Consider the following 26,106-nt stretch of genomic DNA (forward strand, 5'->3'; position numbering starts at 1 on the left):
ATTATATTTTAATATTGGTACTATATATGCTTTCTTTTACAAATAAAATCTTTATATGGAATTTATTTCATATTTTTATATAGTTTCTTCTTCATTGACTATATGTTGTAAAAAAAAAAATGAATTTTTACACAAAATAAAATATTAAGCTTAAAATGTATTTATAAATCATTTTTATTTAATTAAAAAAAAAATAATAATAAAGATTATTTCCTACCTACTCTTAAAAATAACATGAAATATATATAAAAAATAAATAATTTAAAAATAAAATTACAATATGAAAATAGTTTTTAAAATCCAAATAAATTATTATTACAAACATTAAATAAAAAATGAAATATAAACTTAAAAAAAAAAACAAATTATACTAAAGTCCAAAAAATTTTTATTAATAAATTAATTAAAAATTTATTAAAATTATTAAAATAAAAATATTTGCTTTCTGTTTCTGAAATATTTACGATTAAAAAAGTAAATTTCTGACTTTTTATTCTAGTTTAAAAAGTGAAAATTTTTTTAGTTATATTCTTCATTCTTAATTAGTTTTAAAAAAATTAGCATCGTATTATAAAAAATCGTTCGGTGTAATAAAAATTATTATATCTTCATAGTAATTTATTATTATTCATTTTAGTTTTTAGTTTGACTAAAAGAGATATTTATTTTGTTATTTATTTTTTTAATATTTACAAATCTTAAATTGTATCGAAATATCTCCTTTCATTTTTAACATTTTTCTGTACTTTTATAGTCTGGAATAAAGCGGTATTTATTGTTTATAATATGTTTTAACAAATCTTTTAAAAAAGAAATAATATGTATAATAATTTATGCTGTTTGAGTAAAAAGTTCATTCTTTTTTTTTGTAATTACTTTTTAATATTATATTTCATTAAATGCGAAATAAAAGCGAAAAATGCTTATAAGTCAATTTTTTCTGAAATTTTTAAAAACGTTTTTGTTTTTGTTTTAATTCAATAGAATGAAAAATTTTGACAAAAATTTTAACTTATATCTTTTCAATGTAAAAATTGGCTTGGTTTTTTTTTATTTTTTATTATTTACTCTCAAATGTTATTCGAATGGTTTCATTTATATATTATAACTCAATTGTTTTTTTTTTTGGTTTTTCTTTTCATACTTTTAAATTATTTTTATTTCTAATAATAAGAAGTAATGAATATTTTTTCTTATTTTTTATTTTAAGGTATAATAAAATTTTGAAGGCAGGTGTTATATTGTTATACATATTTATAAATAAATTACAATATTTTTATACTCATATTATCAAATATTATATTTATATATAACTATATATATATATATATATTTCTTTTTTATTTTTAATATTATATATGCCTAAATTTTTGCTAAAATACTTTTAACTAATATTAAACTTATTTGGTTACTATTTTCATTTCTTTTTAAATACAATATATCATATTGTTTAATATAAAATTTTTTATATACGGCTAGTTTTGGTTTGTTTGTTTCATTATTATTATTACACAATTTATAATTTATATATATGCATCTATATATACATAAATATATATATATCTATATATATATAGATATATACTGATTTTTATTTTTAACCAGGCATTTATTATCAGTGAATAAAAATTTCAATTTAAAAATTTACAATTTTTATTTAAATTTGTTTTATTTAAAGTACGATATCTAATGTAAGAAAATTATTTTATTAATTACGCTATTTGACCGTTTATTATTTATTATATTTATATATATATATATATTATATATAATTTATTTATACAAACATATATATGCATAAAACCATATATATGTACATATGCTATCTTTACTAACATCATCCGTAAATAATCCAAGGAACAGATCAAACTTTACAGTTAAATTTTGTTTTTGTTTTTGTTTTTGTTTTTATTTTTATTTTTAAATATTTTTATTTTATTTCATGCATTTTTATAAAATGTGTGGATTGAATATTGTATGAAAACTTTTTAGCATGAACTTTTCTTTATTAGAAGTATAAAAATCTATGTTTTATGTTTAGTTAATAACCGTTTTAATGCTATATGTATTTCATGTATTTTACGACTATTATGATGCAGAACTTCATTATGTCTATTTAAATTACATATTTGCTGTACTGTATTTGTTTAATTATTTCCTATAAGTGTGTTAAGAGTTTTATAATTTTTTTGAAAATATTTCCTATATAAAATTATTTTTATGTATTGATGAAGCCTAAGAATCTACATGATTTATAAATGTTTCGACACAAGAACAACATCTTAATAATATCTGGTAAATAAGACATCAAAAGGGTATTACATGTATTTATTATTCGTTAATTTATTTCAATTTTGCAAAATGAAGAAATCCCAAAACTAATTTGTAGTTCAATTGTTTCAAAAACCAAGAAGTAAAATAATTAGTTATTACTGCAGAAGCATAAAATATATCTGATACCTTACTTTTCCGAAAATCAAAAATATAATTCTACCTCCAAGATTTAAAGAGACTTGTTATATTGATATATGGAAAACCCAACGATTGTATGAAAAACCTTTTGAAATTAGTTGATTGCAATACCAATTTAAAAATAAATAACTAAAATATACATCAAATAAATTATATCAAATTAAATAATTTGTATAATAATAATAATAAAAAAAAAATATATATATAATAATTCACGGATAAATAGTTCTCGCTTAAGTGCATTTTTAATCTTAAATGCATCATTAGTTAAGTCATAATATACCAAAAAAATTGCATTTTGTATTTTTTTAAAAAATACCTAAATGCATTTTTCCGTGAATTACTATATCGCTTATATAGATAAAATAAATAAATAAAAAAATAATAATTATCTACTTAAAAAAAAACAAAATTTTTATAAAAAATTTAAATAAACAATTATTTTATAATAATAATAATAAATTATAATATTTTTAATTATATTATATAGTGGAAAATAATTATGGCAGTTTAAGTTTTACACAAGAAATTATATAAAAATTAAATAAATATTAAAAAATTCAATATATATAATAAAAAATAAATTTAATTAATAATAATTTAATACATGTAAATGCTTAAGTTTTATTAAAAATGAATAAAAAAAAATTCTATAAAAAAAATTAAATGTTTTTTGAATAGAAAATCTATATTAAAAAAATAGTTTATTTCGTTATAATTAAGTTTAAAAATCAAATTTAAACAATTTTTAAAATCTTATTTTTATTACTTAAGCACTTCTATATCTATATGAGCCTATTACACTAATAAAAAAAATATAGCAAAAGTATATAATATATAATTATAAAAAAAAGCACAATAAAAAAAAAAAAATAAATTAATAAAAAATAGTAAAAAAATAAATAAAATTAAATATATTATAAAAAAAAATTATATAAAATAAAAATTAAGCAAATTAATACACAATAATAAAATTTACTTAAACTAATTCATTGTTTTTATAATAATAATAAAAATTTAAATAAAAATTAAAAAGTACTTTGCTTTATTGCCATTTTATTAATTCATATTATTTTTTATTATTTATATAAATTTCTATTAATTTGCATTATATAAATATAGTGGGATATTTTTTTAAATTTGAGTATTTAAATAATACAATAGAAGATAAAATACTTTTAAAAAAAGAATTTTTAAAGATGAATTACTATATTCAAACTAATATGCTTAAATATATTGGATAGGTACAGAGTCTGTACTGCAGAGACAGAAAGAACTTCATATAACTTATAAGTGATTTATGACCTCCTTTCTGTGTTGAACTTAAATTATTTCAATATATTATTATAAAATAATAAATTGTATTACTAAATTTAGGTATTTTTCAGATTTTTGCCAAAAATTTATTTAATCTTAAACTGCTTGTATATTGTATATGTATTTGTGTGAGCTAATGTTACCATTTGGGGCTTGGTAACTTTAGCCCGAAGCCACCACATATTTATATATAAGTTTTCACGCTTGAATTCTTATTAGATTAATAGATTTTTTTTAATCATATGAAGATTTAGAATTTTGCTTTACTTAAGCGACAATTTGCGACGCTAAATATACATATAAATTCGGCACTAACATATAACACTCCAGTAAGTTCCTAATATATTGTATTAAAACTGATTTATATATGTGTTACATTAGGTGAGTTTAATTAAAGATGATGCAACAGAACCCAAAATTATATATCTTTCAATAAAATGCTATGCTATAACCTATGCTATTAACAATTTGTGATAATTTAAATAAATAAATAATGTGGGAAGTCTATATTGAACTATATTGAATTGCGGTTTTAAACAATATCCTAACAATTATTTATTGCTTTTAACTTCTTATCATAGGCCAATTCAAGCACTGCTAATAGATAAAAATTCAGTACGAACACAATCGTTGGAGTAAATTTTGCGCTTAGCTGTACTCTCTGTTATACAATTTCGAGTTACGTCACGTAACGGTTCGTTACGTTACGTTACGTTATGTTATGTTGAGGTTACGTTAACAGTTACTGGGCATTACATATACACTAATATATGTGTATGTTAATATTATGTTTATGTATACATGAACATTGTATATTTTACATATATATTTTAACTTACGTTATAAGTACGGGATTTTCGTAAAATATTTGTGCGTTGAAGTGATTACTATCTTCTCACTTATGTCATTTTAATGCTTTTTATGCTATTTACAATTTCTATTATAATTTTTAATTCTATTTAATTAATTCTTTAATTGTTTATTTTATTTACAAGTATTTTTGCATTTTGCATTTTGCATTTTGCATTTATAAAATTAATTTTTTTTTATTGAACAATTTTTAACTGCCGAGCTTGTAATTCTATCAAATAAATTCATTACAACGGTTAATAGTTTAGAGAGGGGACATAAGAGAAAGGTGTAGTATGACTATTAATATTTGAGTGATAAAATGCTTGTAAGTTGTAGTTAAAAGTTTTTCTTATATGCACTGGTGGCATGTCTTGTATTTATGTAGGTATTATGTGTATCTATGAGCTAATGTTCATATATAACTATATTAATGTATGTATATTTGCTGGTATGTCTTATATGCTTCTTATGCTTTTTATGCCTAAAATCTGTAGTATAGTTTTATATATAAAATATGTCCCATTAAGTTTACGTATTTTGCGATCGTTATAAAATTTTGCTATAATAAAAATAACATTTTTCTAGCACTTCTAACATTTTTAAAATGCCTCCTGTACCTCCATATCTCATATATCATGGTTATTTAATTTATGTATGTTGTATAAATTTCAAACTGTTGCTGACTAGTTTCCTTTAGTAAATTTGTATTTAATTTATTTTAATTAATGTTAATGTTTTTTTAATCAGTTAATTTCGATTAATTTAGTAAGCGTTTAAAAGGTTCCACTATATACTTGTCTTTTATTTTATTACTAATAATTTGTTTTAATTACTGTATTCGCTGTCATAATCTGACTGTTGGTCTTGACTGTGGCACTGTTACAAAATTAGCAAAATTAGCAAATTTGCATAGATTGTGTGAATATTTATGATTTCCTAACTGAAATCAGTATTTATGAATATTAGTTTATAACTTTATGACGGCAGTATTATTTGTTTTTTTTTTTTTCTTTGTATTTTTAACTTCTAAAGTTGCTGTATTCAATATAAAACCAAAGAACTACAGTCAAGAAAATGATGATTAAATTCTCAAAGAGTAACTAGTTAACACTACGAAACACAAATGATATCTTTGAAAGGTAACGATAATCAGTAATCAGTAATACACAATTTCTAGGGCTTCTCGTAAGCTAATAGCTACATACACAAGTAATGTTAGATTGGAATATATGCTACTATTAGTCGTCTTCCTAGTGAATACTACACGCGGCTGAAGGCGTTAATGTTATGATACGAAAAATTTTAAGTACGTCAAAAGAAATATTTTTATACAAAATATTAAATAACGAAATTTACATTTAGTTTAAATTATTACAAAACAAAAAATATTAATTAACATGAAATTGTGTGAAATAGTTATTTTTGTCGTTCATTTCAATATTTCAGTTCTTCAATTCCTCATTGGTTTATGCATTATTTGATTTACCGTCATTTCTAAAATTTTTGAACACATTTCTCTTTACATTAACAAGTATTAAATTTCATTCTTTTCAACAGTTAATAGTCCTATATACGATATTCTTATTATATATATATATGTATGTAAGTCTAGTATTTAAAGTGTATGATAAAGATGTTGTTCCTTTGGTGATACCAATGTATCAGTTGGTTGTGCCATATCTAATGGTTCTGGTAGTTGAATTTGTTCGGTTGGTTGTAAATTTGTAAAATCTCTATAGTTTATCTCATGATCGGAATAAATTTTTGTAGTTGCTATAGTTGTAGTTGTAGTAGTTTCGGCAATGTTATCTATGTTTGTTGATTTTAACGGATATGCTTTTATGTATCTTTGCAATTCGGTATCGGATGTTGCTGTTAGTTGTTGCAGTGGTATTGTATCAAAATTGTGATCTAAGTCTGGTGCGGATCGTGATGAAAAAATGGCCTGATGCTATACCCAGATCTGTTCCCTTCGATCACGCGATCGCAATCAAAGCCTTTGCTAGCACCAATCTTCCTCATCTGAATCGGAGTGGCGTGCGTGTAATCCACCTTTTGGCTTATAGCCATTTAGAACGGGTGAAGGCAGTACACGCCCCGTTCTGCCCATTGCAAGCGCTTGTTCAAAGGACAATGGTGCTATATATTCCAGTCTATATTAAATTTGTATAATTAGATAATTGTAAAATTTTTATTTTAATGACTATATTAATAGATAACTCATACCTTTCTCTTTCTAACTCTCTTTCACGATCACGTTCTCTTTCATACATCTCACGCTCACGATCTCGATATTCGTATCGTAGATCATAATCACGCATTCGGTCTCTATACCGTTCCCTATCACGGTCACGTTCTCTGCTACTATAATACATATCCCTAGGATCCCGCAATAGATCACGGTGGTGTGGCAGCGAGTGAACACTATGAGGTGTCGAGTGATGTGTCTGCTATAGTAAAAAAGAAATAGATTATTAATGCAAATTGAATATAACTACATATTATAATATGTCATTTGAAGGCCGAATTAACACAAAGGTGCAATCCTTAAATGTATCCTTAATGTGTGTAATATAAAAGCATAAGATATATTGAAAAAAAATGTAACCTAAAAACTATAGAGTAATTACAATAGTTATTGTAATTTCATCGATGAAATATTCAGGAAAAAAAAACTAAATGCTATATGAAAAAACCAATTATTTTTATCTAATACGGGTATGAAAACAGACTAAGAAAAATAAGTTGGATCCATTTCTAACTATCTTAAACAGCACATATTCGTTTAATTTTTTGTTTGTTTTTGGTGGTCAGCCAAGATATTCAACGAGGAATCACACTTGCCAGCAGATGCTAGCATTTCTCAATTTTCAGGCAATTGAGAAACAAAGCCCTTTCTTGACAAACAAAAATCACATTCTATAAGTCCCTCATCTTGCCTGTCCTGCTGTAAGGTGCAGAAGCTTGAATATCAACAGTGGTGAGAAGGCATTTTTCGAGAGAAAAATTGTTCGGAAGAACTATAGTCCTTTACACATTGGCAACGAGTATCGAATTAGATGGAACGATAAGTATACGCTATACCTCGACATTGACATATTTAAGCGCATTAATGGAAGAAAGTGCTTCGGTTAGAAAGAAATTTGATTCGGTACCCGCAAGTGGAAAAGGCGGTCCGCAGCTTCGGCGGAAGGACTAGGTGTCTTACGACTTAGGGGCACTCGATACTACCAACTGACAACAGCAAACCACTGGTAGAGCTGACTGGCAGAGGCAACTCGACGCGGCCAAGAATGACTCGCGTTTGTTATGGCTAACTGAGTAAGGATGTAAATAAAATCTAGCTAGTGTGGCCTTTTCGTTCATGTGCATTTGTGTTGTTATTTACTGCGAACATATTACCATTGGAATGAATGATACCCTTATTTATCCAAATCAAATAAATTTCGATCGCAATAAATCTAGTTGAAATGAAGTCGATCAAAATATCCCGCGAAAATACAAACATAAAGATAAAAAAATTTGATGAGTTTGTATCATCCGCCAAATACTCTTATAATTAAAAATTGTATGTTTTATGAGATAAATCTTATCCACAAATAAAAAAGGGTAATATTCAAGTATTATTTAATTAATTCTTAGGCTGACCAAACAGGTAGTACGGATACCCAAATATCCACCATAAGTGGTGTCGGGAACTATTTACTGGTTTGTCAGTGTATGATTTTTGAACCGGCAATACTAGTAAATAAATCGTGTCTATATTTCTATAAAAATTAATTTCAAAAATCTATTTACTATTTATTGTTTATTTATATCTGTATCTTTGATGCGATATACATATATTAATTATAAAATTAAATAATACTTTTAAAATACTTACATGCGTTGGACTAGCGTTTAGTTTAGGGAAATTAATATTAGTTGGCTTTAGCTGCAGTGTCGATGGTTTACTTGGTGTCGGTGGTAGACGTCGACCCACTCCAGAACGACGAGATGCTAACGTTGGATAGCTATGCTGCACATGCGTGCCACCTAATAGTTTATAAAACAAATAGAATTAATTATTTCTAATTATTACAAAATACAATAATTTAAATGAACTGTTATAAGCTATTTGAACGTAACAAATGAGCTGTATGTCAGACGAATGATTAAACACAATAAGTAAGCTGAATTAATTATTCCTATTATGATCGTAACACAGGTAAATATATATCGATTTAATGATGATATAGGCGAAATCTGTGAAGAAACGCATAAACATGCACAAAATTGTAATGATCGCGACAGTTTGTTACTTAATGACGAGTGGGATGTATTGGCACAACATACACATCTATCTATATTCAATTTTTAAAACAATATTAATAATAATAAAAATAAAATATAAAATAAAAAATTATATATTAACCAAAAAATATGGCAACATAACACAACTAAAATAATAGCATTTTTCAAGCTAAAAAGCAGCTAATAACATAATTCGGTAATGGAAAACTTATAAATACTTCAAAAAAAGTAATCTAATATTAATATATAGACTTACACTAAAAACTATTTAGTTTATAAATATAGACATTATATGTAAAATATATATTTATTATTTATATTGATTGAATCAAATATATTATTAATTATTATTTAATAATAATATTATTTATAATTAATTATTATTAAAATTATTAATATTTAATAATATATATATACTGAATATACTTCATATATAAGTATACTGAATATACTTAAAAAAATTATGGATAGGAAATATTTATATAAACTACAAGACCCTTTTTATACAATGCATTTTTTTATTAAATAACAGCATCCAAATAGTTGAAAATAAATCTGTTGTAACTAATCTGTCAATACATGTTAAAATATCATTATGCTTGTGATTGCCTCCAAGCAGTGTTTATACATATTCAGTTCCAGACCTAGGTCCAATAAGACTAGTGTTATTTTTTCATAATAATCTCCTTCTGATTTAACATAGCGCTTAAAACGATCAACGAATTTTAGAAATATTTATTACATATATCCTTCCGAGTTGCTTTGTTTTTCGGTCGAAATGGTTTGGATAACCAGAATGGTATCGAAACAAAAGTACTTTCGTTTTATCTAAATCTAAATTTGTGACAAAGATAGAAACTGTGCAGAGCCAAATCAAGTAAATTTTTTATCAAGAATTCATTATTATACAGTAACACTAACTGCTTGAAATATATACTTTTCTTTAATTTGAGTCTTCTAGTGACTACCACAACGAGCTCTGGACACAATGACTTTCTTTATAGGTTATATGTTGAGGGAATTCCTCAACATATCATGGCAATACTAAATTCTCCCGTCTTTTTCGTCGTTCATCAGAATGTGAGGTACAAAACGCAGATAGGTAGATCGTGTATTTACCCAAATCATCGATCAAAATTTAATGGACTGTGCTTTTCGGAATTCAATCTAGATTTTTTGTTCACTGCGTGTGTTTCTAGGCTGTGGTGCTCAGTCATCGTAATCAAGGTTTTAAGAGCGGTATCGAACTAATTACCGGAACACTTTTGTGCAAAGCATAAACAATTTGACAATAAAATGCGATTATATGAAATGTCATTTTATAACGAAATAAGAGGCGAATTTGATCAAATTTTGACAATAAGTAAATAAAGTATTCATTTTCATTTGGCACGATTCTTATTTGGTCTAAAGAAATTTGTGTAAACTTCAGTATTTGGCATATTATGCGGACCCTGGATTAAGTGGATTAGCCTAAAGGATTACCCATATTCGGTGGACCCAGCTGGCAACAAAATACTGCACCACCTCATACAGGTCGTGCTGCATTCGATTTTTTAGAGCCATTGTTCTCAGGTCACTTGATATTAAAAAATGATGATTTTCAATAGCTTCCGCTAGTTTGCAGAGATTTTTCGTTCTGAGACTAGTTAAAGTCAAAGATTTATTTCTATAAGTTAAGGACGCTAGACTTAAGAGCAATATCCAGCACAGCGATTAAAATATTGGTAAATACATTTGGAAATCAAAAAAAAAAAAAGTCTTTCTTAGTAAGGGTGAGAAAGTGCCACCATTATAATCTATGTAATCTTTATATAGTACATCACTATCACACTATATCATATATATAATATAGCCTACTTAGTATTTACAAGTATATAGAAAGACTATATGTTTTGTATAAAAATTGCAGAGTACTACACTATGAGGTTTACGGTTATTTTACTCATAATTGCTTTGTTAATAAAAAAAATTATTTTATAAAGTGTGAACTGTAAGAACTCAAAAATATACTGTTTGACACTGTTAATTGACTGGTTATACGATTCAGCCATACGTGGTAAAACATGATGAAATAAGACCTCCATGAACTAAGATTATTATTCTATGTGTATTGATTAATATCTTATCAATGTCAAAACAGAAGATAATATATTTTTATACAAAATACTTATATATTAAATAAAAAAGTCTAAGTCTCTATGTAATATAATCTTATACAATATACAATAATACAAAAAGTTTTTTAAATGCGTATGTAATACATAACATATGTATATAGTTAAACCAAGTTAATTATGGGAAGCAGTTCTTCTAAGTTTTTATATCTTAAATATACTTTAAATATACTTTTGAACTATATCACCAATAAAAAATAAAAGAATTAAATAAATATTAATATACAAACTTGTTACAACACATACATACATTATATAGCTTAACCAAAATAATAATAGTAGCATAGTAATAGGATTTATGGTAAACAGTCCTTAAAGTTTATATCTTAAAGATACTTCAAAGATACTTTTTAAGGATACCATCATTAACAAATAAAAAAATTAAATAAATAAAAACTTAACAAAAATAAATATTTTCTCAATTTAACATTAATTTAATTAATAGAATTATGTTATATGATATGGAAACACTCATGGTAACGACATAAGTGTTTCTCAAACATTATATACCATATATTATATATAGAAAAAATAAAAAAACATATTTTATATACACAAACGACACATTTAAGATTATTATTATTATTTTACAATTATTAAAAACATCAAAAATTTACATGAAGAAAATGCGGAAAAATGAAGTGAACCGACAATTGACATTGACACTTAATTTGACAACATTGACAAAAAGTGAGTGTTACAGTGTAAAAAATATTGGTTAGTACGAGTAGCAACTTTATGTGTAGAGTATGTAGGTTAGTCAGTGTTTTGAGATGAAGTTTGTAACGACTGAAGACGAACTCAACATATGAAAAGATGCGATGAATATGAAAGAACATTTTGAAAATGAATTCTAATTATTTGAACTATTAAACTGATGCGAAGATTTTGTTTTTTGTTTTTTGTTTTTTTTAAATCTTTATAAAATTTAATTTATTTAACAATTTTCATAAAATGATATATAACATTTTTATAAGGAGTACCCATATCAATCCCATAACCAAGTCTATCTCGTTCACGCATCTCCTGAAGTCGAGCGGGACTTGGCGATCGTGATCTTTGACATAGACTTGTCGTCCCATAAGTGGGAAAAGGCAGTTGAGTGCGCCTACTGCGACCATAACGAGAAGGCGAAGGCGAACGGGCCGGACTTGTCGATGCTGACCATGAACCTATACAATATATAATGGGTAGGGAATATAATTTCATATACAAATTTATACACACATATGTACATACAATTTTTGTTTTGTTTTGCAGGTTTTTGTGTATCGTTTACAAGAAATTAAAAAGAACGCAAAAAAAAGAAATGAAAATATTAAATGAAATTTATTACAAAGTATATAGAATGTGTTATATATTTTAATTTAATTATAATTTTAACCTAGTTTAATTAAATAGACTATTTAATAAAACATGTATTATCATTAGATAAGTGCAATATTATAAAATTCTTTAAACTAATTTTATTTAGAAAACTATTTAAATTTTATTTAAAATTTAAAGGAAAATTATTTTTTATTTAAATAAAAAGCAAAAAAACAAAAGAAAATAAATTTGTTTACTAAGTTGTGTGAAAATAATTAAATAAATTAAATATAAATTTGTTATATATTGAGTGTGTGTATTTGTGTAAAATTCTTAATTTATATTATTTTATAAAAAAACATTTTTTTTTTGTTTTTGAATTGAGTGGTTATTAGTTCTATAAGCATTTTCATAAAATTTGCCGTAATATATTTAAAAAGCTAATATATTTTTGCATTCGTTCATTTTTCGAATTATTTGCGATATATAAAGCTGAAAGTACATGCAAAAACCAAACAATTCTTGCTTAACTTATATAAATTGCTATATATTAAACATTATTAAACCGGCTAAGTAATTAAATTTATTGATTTATTAGTAATAAATATTATTTAAAAAACAAAACTTTAATCGTTTTTTAATTTACAAATATTTTCACGTGCATTATGCATTTATTCTTTATTTTATTTTATTTTATTTACTTTAGAAAACATTTCCATTTATTTAAAAAATGTATTTAAAACTAATATCACTTCATAACATTTATCATTTCTTGTATATATTAACTTTTTCCTTTTGATGGTTGAAAAACATGATTCTATTAGAGTAACTGTTTTTAAATTTTCTAGAATATATTCTCAGAATATATACTCGTATATGAAAATGACTTAATAAGTCACTCGTTAATCAATATGATTCCATAAAACACCGATCTGATATATATATGTCAATACTATTGACTTATCAATAAAACACCGATCTGATATATACATGACAACACTATTGGCAAAACCAAGTAATTTGTGGAGAGTAGCATCCTTCAAATGATACATTTCAAAAGTTTATAATATCTTGATAATTTGGTAACAGGTTCTAGTGGTGACTTTCCAGGTTTCGGTGACCCCAGTATTGCCATTTTCGAAACAATGGATGAAATAGAATTTCCTGTATTTACTTAAGGACTGTTTCTTATTAACAAAAATACTGTTAAAACCAAATAATGACTTGACTGATATGCTAAATTGAAACGTATAAACATTTATAAAGCTAATCATCCAAAATCGGCATTTTTTCCGGAAAACATAATAAAACCTTTGAAAGATCGTAAAGTGAATTTGCGTATGAGAGCTAATACTTTAAAGATATTAGAAAGTAATGTGAATTTAATTTCTTAAAATAAATCTTTTCAATCTGGCTGTCGTGCTTACTCAAACCGAATCAAATTTAAGAAGAAACACGTTGATGACAACATTGATTACATTATAGTCTCGATTAATAGAAATAAGTCTAGAAATAATAGAAATAATAATATCTAGAAATAAGTGCCAAATGATTTAATGAATGGCAACATTAGAGGGATCATTCTCAAAAATCAGATTGAACCCTAATTCTAATTCTATATAAATGTTTGGATTAATCGCGGAGCAGGAGACTTGGAGTTTTACTGAACGTAGTTTCATCGGGAATATATGCTTCCGTAAATACTTATAAAGATTCAAGCTGACAAGTATTCTGTACTGTTAGTTTTGTCCAGTAGATACTACACATAAGACACTGATCGGGAAAGCCAGCCCTTCCTCCATGGTAAAGCAGATGTTTGCAAGCACTGAAGAGTGAAGTGCATAATCTCTACAACAATAAACATTGTTAAAGCGGACGAAATACTCGGAGTAAAAGCACGCTAAAAGGTAAAAGTACCTTAACTGGTGGTACTATAGGAATCTTCAGAATTTTAAGATGAGAATATGTGAACTTTTTAGTCCGTAGGTATATATAACTCAATGGGCGGGCATGCAAATGGTTAGAGTTATTTGTATCTATTCGTATCCTTTAAGTTCGTTGCCAAAAAAAAATGATTAAATTGAATGAATTACGGTTTATATTGCTTTCGCGTCCATCGTGCTTTCTAGATCTAACCCTTAGCGATTATTGCTTTTTTTTGTAGAAATTAAAAAAATGTACCAAAAAAACAATTTAGCAATAATGAAACATTGATTGGGCGAAACTATCTATCCATTTTGTTGTCTATTTTGAGAGCAGAAATAAATCGTTCTGCTAAAAGAGAATCGAAAAATTGGAAGAGCATTGTAATATATATATAATCCTTAAAGGAGAGTATGTTGTTAAACAAAATCGAATTATAAGAAGAAAAAAAATCATTTTTCTCAGCTAGACCATAGACTTATTGAATGATAACAAAATATAGAAGTACTTAATGAACACACATCATATTATTAATAGTGAAATTGAAAACCTAGCATATTAATTGTTCATTTTTATGCTGATGACAGTATTTTTTCATTATATTCAAAATTGTAAAATAATTTTTAAATTAAATTTTAGTTTTAAAATGACTTTTAAATTAAATTTTAATTTTAAAACTATAATTAATTTTCTTACAGAATACAACAATGAGCAATCCGTTTTTAAATTCCTTAGACACTGATATACATATATATATCTGTACACATAGATGTTTTCTGCTATATCCATATTAATAATTATATTTATATTGATCGTAAAATTAATAGTAATGCAAAGACCTTGTCTCCAACATTTCTTACTTAAATATATTATAATTTCATGGAATATTTAATTAATCCAATAATGCTACAATTTTAACAGATTCGTGTATGAATCAATAGGATTTATGTTAGACATTATATATATTACAATTTAAAGAATATATTGTTTTTAAAGAATATATTGAATATATAAAAAAAATTATAGTATAGAAAGGGAACATATATTAACAATTCGATTATTTAAATTTCGTTACTTATTCTATTCTTTTGATAGGAAACTGTAAAATGCAGAATATTTCAAGAATATTCCAGGAAAAAACTATTTTTTAATAGTAAAACTAAACCTTCGACCCATCTTAACACTTCATCTTTCATAAGAATATAGCCAGCTTTCTCTGACATTTGACACTTCAAACACCACAAAAATGCTTTCGCGGAAAACTCGAGGTACTCGTATTAAAGAACCATTCCTAATGGTCCTAATGTTGTAATACTTGATCAAAATGTTTTCTAATTTGTGGAATTGATGTCTTTACTTAGCATAACATAAGGTAGTGTACATAAACAATAGTTAGGAATTGATTATTATATTTTTGATACGTTTTGCACATTAATTTAGAATTGCATTTTCCCAAATTAAATGGAATATATATTTCGTCAGAAAGATTTACTGAACTTCAAAGTATGCTTCTATAAAATCATCTAAATAACTTATTATTAGAATAATTATTAGAAGTCTTATTGTAGTGGATCATTCAAATGCTTCAGCAGAGATCAAGAAACTCGCGTTTGAGCAAGCAGAGAAGAAAAAGAAGATGAATGTAGATAATGCAGTTAAAATAGGAAAGGAACATCGAATTTGACAAATGGCTTTAAGATAGATCTGTAATTTCCAATAGAAATTAATTCCGATAATTCTTTTAATTATAAATTTAAAAATCTTGATTTTCTTATGAAAAAGATGCATTATTTATTTGTTGTAGTTCCTATTAAGAACTTTGATTTATTAATTGAAGAGCATACTGGTCCGTCGCGAGAGTATATAAATAATTTTTTACTACTAATATACACATTATCTTTTACTTCGGTAATATTTAAATATTATGTACATTTATAAATCAGTCAGAAAACGAATTTCAACTATCTAATTGCTATAATTGCGTTAAGAGCAGGGTTGTGAAATGTTATGTACACAGCAAAATGAGTATGAAATGACATGTGATTGGTGTAGTTAACTTCAACTGTTGTTTGAAGAGGACAGCTTCAGTATCTCTATTTTTTTTTTTGGTATTGTATATAGCATAAATGTATCTCAATCTGAGAACATTTATAATATTTGAGTGCTGTGTGAGTTGATGTAGATGTGAAGTTTCTGAAATACTTTTACGCATCTGATAATTTGAAGTTTCAGATTTTTGGAGACAATTTTCGTTTTCTTAGTGTTCTTTGCATAAAAGTATTCGTTGAATTGTTTTTGTACGTGTATTGTTATCATTTTTGCGTACACCAAGGATGTGTATAATAGTTATTTTTATATGTAGATTAGTCATTATAAACATGCCTTGCAAAACAATTATGTAAAATCAAAGTAAAACATTTAATTTTATAAAAAAATTTCTTTTGTTTTTTTTTTACAAAAAAGCGTTAAGTTAAAACGCGCTCGTATCTTATTTATGAAGTTTGAAGTAAATTTAATTTAAAAAAAAAATTAAACTATTAGCACAAATGTTTTATCGTATATTGTTAGAAATAATAAATAGTTAAAAAAATTTATTTTTTTAAAAATAATTAAAAAGTATGTTAAGTTTTGAAAAGAAATTTTGTTTAAATTTTTAATAAATACCTCTTGGATAACGCGGATGCCCATAACCATGCCTAGGATGACGGGTCTCCTTGACCATCTCTACAACATTAGATACGGTATCGGAGAACCCAATATCATGATGTATGTATTGATGGCCTCGCCGTCTAGGACTTGGAGATCTGGCCAATGGAGATCCGTTATGTCTGTTAGTTTCGTGATATTTATATATTTAATTGTAACGATTTTAACAATGATTATGTATTGGTTGATTGTTTGATTGAGTGCAAATAAGAAATATGTAAAAATTATAAAAATATATAATTTTATTAGTTTTTTTTTTAAATAGAATTATATTTTATATTTATTTTTATTTTGCTTTTGAGTGTTACTTACCTTAAACTGGGCGAACGTCGATGTCCATTCTGATACGCGTGTCCAGGATGTAAATGGCCAGCATCAGCACCGGTTAAGGACTCCTGCGATGGATGTCTCGATGCATCCTGCAGCTCCAACATCTGTTTGTACAGTTTATATGAAAAAGTTTATATTAGTTTTGAGTTTAAATCCAAAATAAATATAACTACTAAAAATTTCCAGAAATTAATACACAATATTCAAATATTAAATATCAATTTACTTCAACGTTTAGAACGTCTTAAGGGATAAATGCAGGGTTAAATGCGTAACACTTAAAACATTTGGTTACTACTTAAAAATATCGATAACAATAAGAAGTTTTGTCTTTTGTTCTGCTTCTAAATACGTTTATCGTTTTTTTTTTTTTTTTAAATAATTTTGTCTATTTTTACTAAACAAATTGACTTTTTTTTTATATATTTGTCCTATATTTATTATTCAAAATAAAATTTTTTTCTAAAATCAAAATATTTTTAACATAAATAAATCAATGTTAATGTAAAACAAAAGTGCATCAGAACAGATTCCAACAGCAACCATTGCAGATGTCTACAATCGAACTACTTTGAAGCAGGGTCATGCCAGCTACCAAGCACGTGCAAAAGTTTATTTAGAAGAGAAAAAATTTATACAAAAAATTTAAATAAATAGATTTATGCCAATTTGTCCTAAAATACTTACCGGATTGTGAAAAATTAATTTTTATTTTTTTTATTTACAATATAAAACAAAATACACCAAAAACGTTTTATTAGTTGGACTAGTGAGCGTTTAGTGTTGAGTGAATATGGTACACTGTGCGTGATGATCATGAGGAATTACAGGATACGAGTGGGTGAATAGAATATACAAGTATTTACGTGTTTTTACATTTAAGGCTGTAGTGTATTTAACAGTACATAGTCAATAAACAAATAATGATATGCACAAAGAACATACAATATCTACTTAAACTATTTATATACGACTGAGAACGCTAGCTAAGCCTGATTGAAGTTTCCATTGCTTTCTAGTGAAGCTCTTCTTATTTCTTATATAAACACTACAAATATATTTTGACTGTAAATAAATGACTATAATTGTTAAAAAGTTTCGCTAATTGCATATTACCCTGCTTAATTTGAAAAGTGCACGAAATATTTTAATACTATAACACAAGATATTTTTTTTGTATGCACTTTAATGATATATAACAGTAGTCATCACATTATAACCATTATTGCTTTTATTCTTCTACGTATTGGGTAAAAAACACTTCCACCCGAATAGATCGATTGATTGTGAGTAGACTTGATCTTTGATCTTTTTTTTAGGTTTTTTCTAAATATAATCACAGTTAGGGACTAGACTAGATCTATTAACTTAGTGGAGAGGAACTCTTGTCTATCAAGAGTTGATAGTTAATACAGACTGACTGAGATTTTTGATGTCTATTTCATAAAAATGACAGACATCAATGTCGGAACCGCAACTTATTTAAGTGATACCGTAGCTTACATGACCTGTAAAGTAACCAGATAGAGTCTTTAAGTCTAACATTCTCATCAAAAGTAATCTATTGAGTATTTTCTTCGATATAGTAAAATAAAATAACTAAAGTGGAAGAAAGTACTGATAAATGAAGCCTTTGACTTATTGGAATTTATTAAGTAAAATGTTATTTTTTTTATTTTTGTCAAATAATGAAGCAACAACAATAAAAATTTTAATTAATTTATTGAAATTTGACCACACAGCGTTGTATGATCAAATCAAATAAAAAAAAAATTAATTAAAATTTTTAATGTTGTTTCTTCATTACTGTTTGAACCAATTTATCTTATATAATAAGTACTTTCTTTGAGTCTACAGAAAGTCTCAGAATTAATTAGTAATATATTTACCACCATTTTGGGTATATTACTAGTCATGTGATTAGCCCTTCATGTTTTATGACTCATTCTAATTCTAAATAATTAATAACAATTTTTAATAATTAAGTACAATTTTTTCATTATAAGTATAGATCTTTTTGAGAGTATATTTAAAAATGAGGCTTACCATCTTAGTCTATATAATAACTAAATGTATTTACTCAACGTGTTATTTATATGCAGGGTAATTTTTTTATGCTTTACTTTTAGGATTTTATTGCTCGGAAAGTGGGGTATTTAATTCCAAGATCTCTAATCGAAACTATCCGAAAAATATCTATAGTTATTATGTTAGTCAAATGCTAGTCATAAGTTTAAATTATATTTGATAAGTTTCAGGTTTGTATACGAATGAAGTTATTTGTATAATCGTCTTAATATCATACGTATGTACTTCGACCCACAGGGTTTAGGTTCAAATCCCAAATTGTTTTGGTCTGAAAAATGTTTTAAAAAATCTTGAAAAAAAAAAATGCTTGGTGATTGTCTCAAAAATAGAGCTTCGAGCAATCATTAAAATTGCTTAAATGTAGGCCTATGAACAATTTTTAAAAAATTTTTATAAAATTGTTTATAGGGTTTTATATAAATTGTTCATAGGCCTACATACAAATACCGATCCTCTTAATGCAATATTTATTATGGATTATTAAAAAAACAATTACAAAACTATTGAATAAAATAATAATCAGTTGAGATTTTTGTCTTGTACTGGCAAGCTTAAAGCGCGATTCTAATACACACAAACCTTCGTCCAATCGATCTTTGGACCCACACTATTGAAGTGACCAGGTTGCCCTGTCTGCATCCGAGTTGATTTCAATTTAAATCCCGCCCGTCCACAATAGATCTTCTATCCCTTATTTCACATTTTGCTACCTTCAACCATTACCCATCCACATTCTAACCCGTGTACACATATTATCTGCTTTTACATCCCCATGGATTATAACCACGCTAACAGTCGTTGCTTGTAAATACCATATGTAAACGTATGGAATATTTAGTAATAATATAAAATATATCATCTTAGCAGTTTTATATATGGTATATATAAAACCAAATTAAGTGCATCATTGTGTTATAGTATTATTTATAAAAAATAGAAAATTCTATATCTATAACTATATCTATAATTTTTCACTAAAATATTTTTCGTTAAATCTTTAGACCTACTTTAATTACTCGAAAATAATGTATCTATATATATTAATAAAAAAAATTATATTTTTAACTTAAACTCGTTCTGAAATTCCTATTTAAATTTCAAAAGCAAATGATATTACATTTAAATTACAACATTGAATCTAAGCTTTAAAAAAATATATAATTCAACTACAATTGTTAATGACGTAAAGTATGACGTCATTGAAAGATATTACGAGTAATTGAATGATAATATAATGGCTGTACACTAGAACTGTTTAAAGTAAAATCTCGATTATAACAATAATTTACATCTTTTACTGTCATTTTATTAACAATTATTAATTAGTACGATATGTAAATATGAAAAATAAATTAACAATTATTAATTATGGTAAATTATTACTGACATTTAGAATCACACATATTCATATATATACGAGTAAATACACAATAAGTTAAGTTGAAATTTGAATTTTTACCACTTGAAGTATTTCAAACTTATTCACCTTTTTGTTTCTGAAATTATTTAAATTAGAAAAAATGTTTTGTGAATATACAAATAATTTTTTGTTTTCATTTTTTAAAAGACTGTGAAACGATATAATATATATATATAGTGTTTTCTATACATGTGTAAATATATAATATATATATATATATATGTTGAAATGTAATGAATATACAATTGTTTTGAGATTTATTATAGATGATTTTAGATGAATTGGTGTGAAATGATCTTAAATGACAGTGATATGATGTCAGATGATATGATAATGGCTTTCATCCGTAAATATTTAATATATTGCATTCTCTTTTTAAACTCAATTTTTGATTAAGTTTATATTCATAATCGTCCTAGTAAATTCATTTTGTTGGAAATAGTGATCAACTGCGACTATTGTTTAATCTTACGTAGATTAAAAAAGGTTTTCAAAATATTACATTAAAAGAAATCTGGATTATATATCCAATTATAAGAAACTCTGAATTTATATAACACTAAGCCAATTAATTCAGAACTAGGTTCAAGTTTCTGGGGGCCCCCTTCTTCAACATATCTCTAACATTAGCATTGTCCACCCTCTGGTTGGTTCTAGTGATTTTTATAGATTTTTTGGACACGGTACGAATTACTGCATAATCAGTTACAAAAATTTGTTACTTATCTCACAGTTTGTTAAAATATAAAACACCATTGTAATACGGCAAGCACCTTATTTTCCAAACTTGGCAATTTTTTACAGGTAGATAGATTAGGTTAGGTATAAGGACGAATATGCGACAGGCTTTAATAGAATGCATATGGGTTCTTTGCATTAACTTAGAACGTTTATTTTAAGCGTTCCCATTCTTGTTGTTTTCAGATTGCTCACAATTTAATTTATTTATATATCAGATCATTTATTCTCAGGGTTCTTAAAAACATGATTTTCCAATAATTAGATCAAGTAGTGTAATTTTTACACTTTATTTGTTCTATTTTGTGGAAAGAAAAGTTTCCAAGAGGTCCATTATTAGAATAGTTGCAATTTTAAGTGCCGTCACTTCCTCTTAAATATGCTGGTATAGTAAGGTATTTTGTATGATATCCTAAATATATTTATTACTTAGTAAAACTAATCACTACATCATTTTACAGTTCAGAGTCGTCTGTATTAATATTTATTGACCCGAAGAAGTCGTATTAGACTTATCAATTTTTTTTTGACTCAAGATAGTCTGCCTCTTATGGAATAACTAGAGCTTTCTTTAAAATGCTAGAGAGTTCTTAGGTGTGGTTAAAATTTTTCTATAAAGTCGTAAGGTGCCAAATCGATTGGGATAAGTTTAAGTAAAGTATTTAGGGTTTTAAAGTATTTACGGTATTTAGGGTTTTAAAGTATTTAGGGTTTTGAAGTGTATAGTTATTGAAAATAAAATGAATACTTTTTGAAACATTAAAACTTCCCGTTACTTTTGGATCACACCTTAGGTGACGTCATCTAATAAATATTGGGTTCCACATTTTCGAAAATTTTATTTATCTCTGCCTAAATATATGATTTCTTATTTATAGTTTAGACCTCAAAATCTAAAATTTCGATTAATAACAAATCTACATTATCTGCATTTGAGTACAATATTTTTAGTCTCCAATAAAATATTAAAGTTTCATTTGTTTATGTATATGAAATGATTTGTGTATTGTGAAAATGATTTTATTATTTGATGAAAAGACCCACTTTGCGTTCTATGATGATATAAAATACATGAATTGAAATAAAAAGAATTTAGTACTGTATTTGTATTAAAAATGACGTATATTACAGTTTTAATTTACCTAACTGAACGTTTTCTGATCGTACTCCGGCGTGCCAGTGCTGCCAAACTATTATGTTCGGCATCACCGTTCTGATGATGATTTGAGTTTGTTAATAAATGCGTTTGTGAGTTGGCACCACCATCACCATTTGGCTCATAACTAATAGAGCCTTGCCGTGATCCTCCTTTGGCGGCCATATCAAGCAGGCAGTTGAAGAATGTTTGTTTCTATTTTTTATAGGTTATGTTTAAAGTTATTTATTTATTTATTTTTTTTTTGTTATATTCCAAAAATATTTTTTTATTATATTTTTTTTTATTGATTTATTTATTAATATTTATTAGTTGTGATTTAGTTATAGAATATTATTGCAGAAACGATCACATACATTTAATAAAGATTTGTGTTTTTTATGATTTGGTGCAAATTGTATTCCATGAAGTTGTTAGCGTTGCCAGTTTGTTGTAATTTCAATGCATTTTATTTTTGTATATTTTTTTCAAATATTTTTTATACATAAAATATAATTTTGCGTTGTTGTATATGTGAGTGAAATTCGATATATTTTGGTGAAGTAGCAACGAGTAACGAGTAAGTTTCATACAAAATGGCATCAAAGAAAATAAAATAAAAATGTTGTTAAAGAGCATTCAGAGAAATTGATATTTGCTTTAATTAAAATTTGTATAAGGATATGTTATATGTTTATTATATTTTGTTTGACAAAAAAAAAAAAATAATTAGAAAAATGTTATGCGATTTTTTTTATATATATAATAGTTTAAAAAAGTTATATTACAAAAAATTTACAAATTAGTTTTCTAGCATAATCGACAAAGTAGTAAGTAAATGTCACTTTTTAGCAGCAAAATATTATATATTTTATTTCTAAGTGATTTATTTCTATTTAAGTTCAACTATTTCTTACTTGGACTTTAATTGTATTTAATTTTAATTTAAAATTTTTATTTTATTTATTATTTCTATTATGTATGTTTATATTATAATTGCATGCCAAAAATGACTAATAACGTTAAGAAAGATTTTAAAGTTTACGTTTAAAAAAAATTTTACAAAGTGAATTAGACAAACAAAGTGAAATTTTAATATTAAATAATTTTTTGTAAAAAACTAAATTAAAAATTAAAAATTAAAACTAAATTTGCAATTTACATGCCTAAACTTTTGAATGTAAGTTTTTACATGCTCAATTAATTTTTAATTGATAAATAAAAAAAAAACCAAAAATTTAAGAATTTTGTTATTTAATTTTAAACAAAATGATCTATAAATAAAAATATATTGAAATATTATTTAAATATAGGACATCGTTATTCCTTTGAACACTAATTACTGGCCTAATTTTATTCAACTAATTTTCATTATATAAAATTTATATATTTTTTTCTATGTATAAGTGTATAAGGAAAGTTTAAACTTCTTTTTACATTGAAACTAAATTATAATTGTGCTTAAAACTATTTATTTAAATAATGTAAACAACTATTTTAGGTATATATAAAAGTATAGATGAGACCATAGCATTACTAATAAAAAAAATTGTTATAAAATTTACATTATTTATTTTTATAAATAATTATATTAAATATGTAAAAACTTCTCATAAATGAAAAATGGTGCAAATGCATCTCAATTAAAATGTGCTCTGAAAACAATGTCAAGTGAGCTATGCTAAATAAATTTAGCGCAGATAGTCTTCTAGGGTTCCAATAGTCAATATTTTGTTTTTATATTGTTTTATATTTTATTTATTTTTTTTTTTAAATATTTTTCTGTCCAATTAGTAATATTAAATTTTGTTTGCTATTTGCGCTTTCAAATGTTTTGATGATTGATGATATTTATTGGAACTACACATATTAAGTAAAATTAACTTTAAGTAAAGGTTACGTCTTAAGTAAATTAGGAAATTTTTACATTTGAAATTCTAAAGAACTAGGATTAAAAACAATATAGTTTTGTATGTACAATATTTCGGTTAAATTTGTTTAATTTTTTATATTTAATTTTATTGGCTTTACGATGAATACGCACAGTGTGACTAGAGGCTAAGATTGTTTTTAATGAAACGGAAAAGAAATATTCGTAATTTTTCAGATTTTGGAAAAAACAGTTTTAAAGAATAGATATTAGATATTAGAATTGTTAAGGAAATACATTCTTATATTTTATTTTGTATCATATACAACTAAAAGCAAATTCCTAGGTCTAATATACCCTACTAACCTACTATAACACACTTGATTTAAGGAATTAGACCTATTATGATATTAAAACCTTTACAGATATGCTTTATTATCAATTAATGAACACAGACGAGTCGAATAAATGACTTTCTATACTAACTGAAATATTAGATTGCCTAATAAGACCACGCTTTTTTGTAGAAAGTAGTACTACAATATAGCTATATGCACTGCCAAGTCCTATAAATATAAGGGGCCATAATATGACATTTATAATCAATGTAAGAAAAACAGTCACATCGCTAAGTACTGTGTTTACAACTTAACTATGTTCATGGAACAACTTTAAAAACATTTAGAGCACACAAAATATCTCAGTGCAATGGAGACTATATAACAAAACTCCATGGCTTTGAGGTTCACCTACCATCATGCTTCACGTGGTACAACAGAGGCCCATAGATTAAACAAAAAAGTTTGGTTTGGTACACAGATGGATCAAAAATGGATGGAGACACTGGTGCTAGTGTATATGGATCCAACACCAGCATTTCGGAGGCAATGGGCATATGGCCGAGTATCCTGTAAGCTGAAATTTATGCAACCAATTTTATGCGTAAGTTCTAATATCAGCAAAAAAACTGTTTGGTTCGAAAATTGTTATTTACTCTGACAGCCAGGCTACTTCTAAAGCTCTGTCTTCTTAGTCTTTCAATTCAAAGCAGGTTCTTGAATGTTGTGAACTTTTACAGTTAGTTGCAACTCGGAATTAGTCAAGTCTTACTGGATTCCGGACCCCAGAGAAGTTTTGGGAAATTAACAAGTTGATGAGCAAGCCGATAAGCTAGCCAGATTTATATTGACAAGTCCATTATAAGGCATAATAAATGATTGAAACAATGATTACGTTGCAGTATTGTAGATCTATCATAAAGTATTTTTGGAACAAATCCTAATTGACATAAAAAATATAGCACAGTTTTAAAACCTAGAATAAATAAAATAGTCAGAATGGAAAATATCTCATTGATCTAAAAAGAAAGCCCATTATCGAAGAAAGTAAGAAAGAGAAGACATACCGTCGATATTAATTGTAATTACAATGAATAATATAGACAGAGTCAAAAATATTTCTTTGATATTGAAGATAA

At 25.6% G+C, this 26,106-nt stretch overlaps 1 protein-coding gene across 8 annotated transcripts in view; it reads right to left on the reverse strand.

Annotated features, from left to right (window-relative positions):
* Positions 1–6,055: 6,055 nt before the first annotated feature.
* The window catches only part of LOC119669294 (voltage-dependent calcium channel type A subunit alpha-1), a 73,311-nt gene continuing 53,260 nt past the window's right edge, over positions 6,056–26,106 (reverse strand). For 3 of the 8 annotated variants that reach the window (XM_038079130.1, XM_038079127.1, XM_038079126.1), the window contains 8 exons: positions 22,767–22,975; positions 20,926–20,962; positions 17,361–17,482; positions 17,007–17,170; positions 12,095–12,283; positions 8,525–8,676; positions 6,868–7,091; positions 6,056–6,794 (listed from right to left, as the gene is read on the reverse strand). In XM_038079130.1, the coding sequence (XP_037935058.1) occupies positions 6,644–6,794; positions 6,868–7,091; positions 8,525–8,676; positions 12,095–12,283; positions 17,007–17,170; positions 17,361–17,482; positions 20,926–20,962; positions 22,767–22,975 (1,248 nt within the window). In that variant the 3' untranslated portion in view covers positions 6,056–6,643. The remainder of the gene's footprint in view (positions 6,795–6,867; positions 7,092–8,524; positions 8,677–12,094; positions 12,284–17,006; positions 17,171–17,360; positions 17,483–20,925; positions 20,963–22,766; positions 22,976–26,106) is intronic. The other 5 variants (XM_038079134.1, XM_038079133.1, XM_038079131.1 and 2 more) reach the window with 4 other exon arrangements.

Source organism: Teleopsis dalmanni, chromosome 1 (assembly GCF_002237135.1).
Source record: "Teleopsis dalmanni isolate 2A chromosome 1, ASM223713v2, whole genome shotgun sequence".
NCBI classification, from domain to species: Eukaryota; Metazoa; Arthropoda; class Insecta; order Diptera; family Diopsidae; genus Teleopsis; species Teleopsis dalmanni.